Source organism: Aptenodytes forsteri, unplaced genomic scaffold, assembly GCF_000699145.1.
Source record: "Aptenodytes forsteri isolate BGI_AS27 unplaced genomic scaffold, ASM69914v1 Scaffold729, whole genome shotgun sequence".
Lineage (NCBI taxonomy): Eukaryota > Metazoa > Chordata > Aves > Sphenisciformes > Spheniscidae > Aptenodytes > Aptenodytes forsteri.
In genome coordinates this window covers 33,016-33,849 of record NW_008796173.1, presented here as the reverse complement: position 1 = coordinate 33,849, position 834 = coordinate 33,016, and the positions used below count along the sequence as shown (strand labels likewise).

General features: G+C 71.0%; 2 protein-coding genes across 2 annotated transcripts in view; both read right to left on the bottom strand.

Annotated features, from left to right (window-relative positions):
* Nucleotides 1-80, bottom strand: part of NAT8 (N-acetyltransferase 8 (putative)) — a 2,126-nt gene extending 2,046 nt beyond the window's left edge. The window contains exon 1 of the mRNA XM_009287551.1: nt 69-80. The gene's annotated coding sequence lies outside the window, so the exon portion shown is untranslated. The remainder of the gene's footprint in view (nt 1-68) is intronic.
* The window catches only part of LOC103905800 (probable carboxypeptidase X1), a 28,260-nt gene continuing 27,490 nt past the window's right edge, over nt 65-834 (bottom strand). The window contains 1 exon segment of the mRNA XM_009287552.1: nt 65-163. Coding sequence (XP_009285827.1) covers nt 65-163 — 99 coding nt within the window.

Genomic DNA, 834 nt, shown 5'->3' with positions numbered 1-834 from the left:
GGGCCCGCCCGGCCGGGGGGGGGGGCTCCGGTGACAGCACCGGGCTGTACCCCCAGCTCGGCCCTTACCCGGGCTGATGGCGGCTCCGGGGACACGGCAAGCGCAGGCGCCAAAGGGGAAGTGCCACCCCCAACGATGCCGAGTTGCTGCCATAAACCAAGCCCTGAGAAGGTTACGGAGTCATGCTCAGCCTCCGCCGGGTGAATGGTGGGGGGCCCACTTCTGCGTGGGGGGATGGTGGGGGGGCCCACTTCTGCGGGGGGGCGGGGGACCCAGGCAGTGCCTGGGTCCCCTGCCCCCACCAAATGGAGGGGATGCTCCGGCACTGGACCCCCACAGCGGGGGAAGCCTCGCCGGGGGATGTGTGTGGGGGTGTGCGTCCATCCGTCCGTCTATCCGTGTCCAAGCACATTTAACCCCTTTGCCAGCCCCTGAAGGCTGCTGTAGCCCCCAGCTCCCTCCACCCCCAGCTCCCCTTGGGGTGGGGGGGGGCAGGCTGAGCCCCTCAGGGACCCCGTGCCAGCACAGGAAGAACGACCCAGCCCAGCGCTGCGGGCAGTCCTTTATTTCTCCACCCTGTGTGGCGGCAGCGCCTGAGCTGCTGGCCCGCGGGCTCCACGGAGCGGCCGTGGGGGGACACACCACACGGCCAGGGGTCTCCCTCAGGCAGCCACGTGCCCCCCAGGGGACACGCAGGAGTCAGGGCCAGGCAGGACACAGCCTCCCCCCGGGAAATCCCTCCTGGCAGGCTGAACCCCCCGGGCAAGGTTTGGTGGGGAGCAGGGCGGCACCTCCACCTCCTGGTGGGGTGGTGGCGGTTGCACCGGCGCCTCC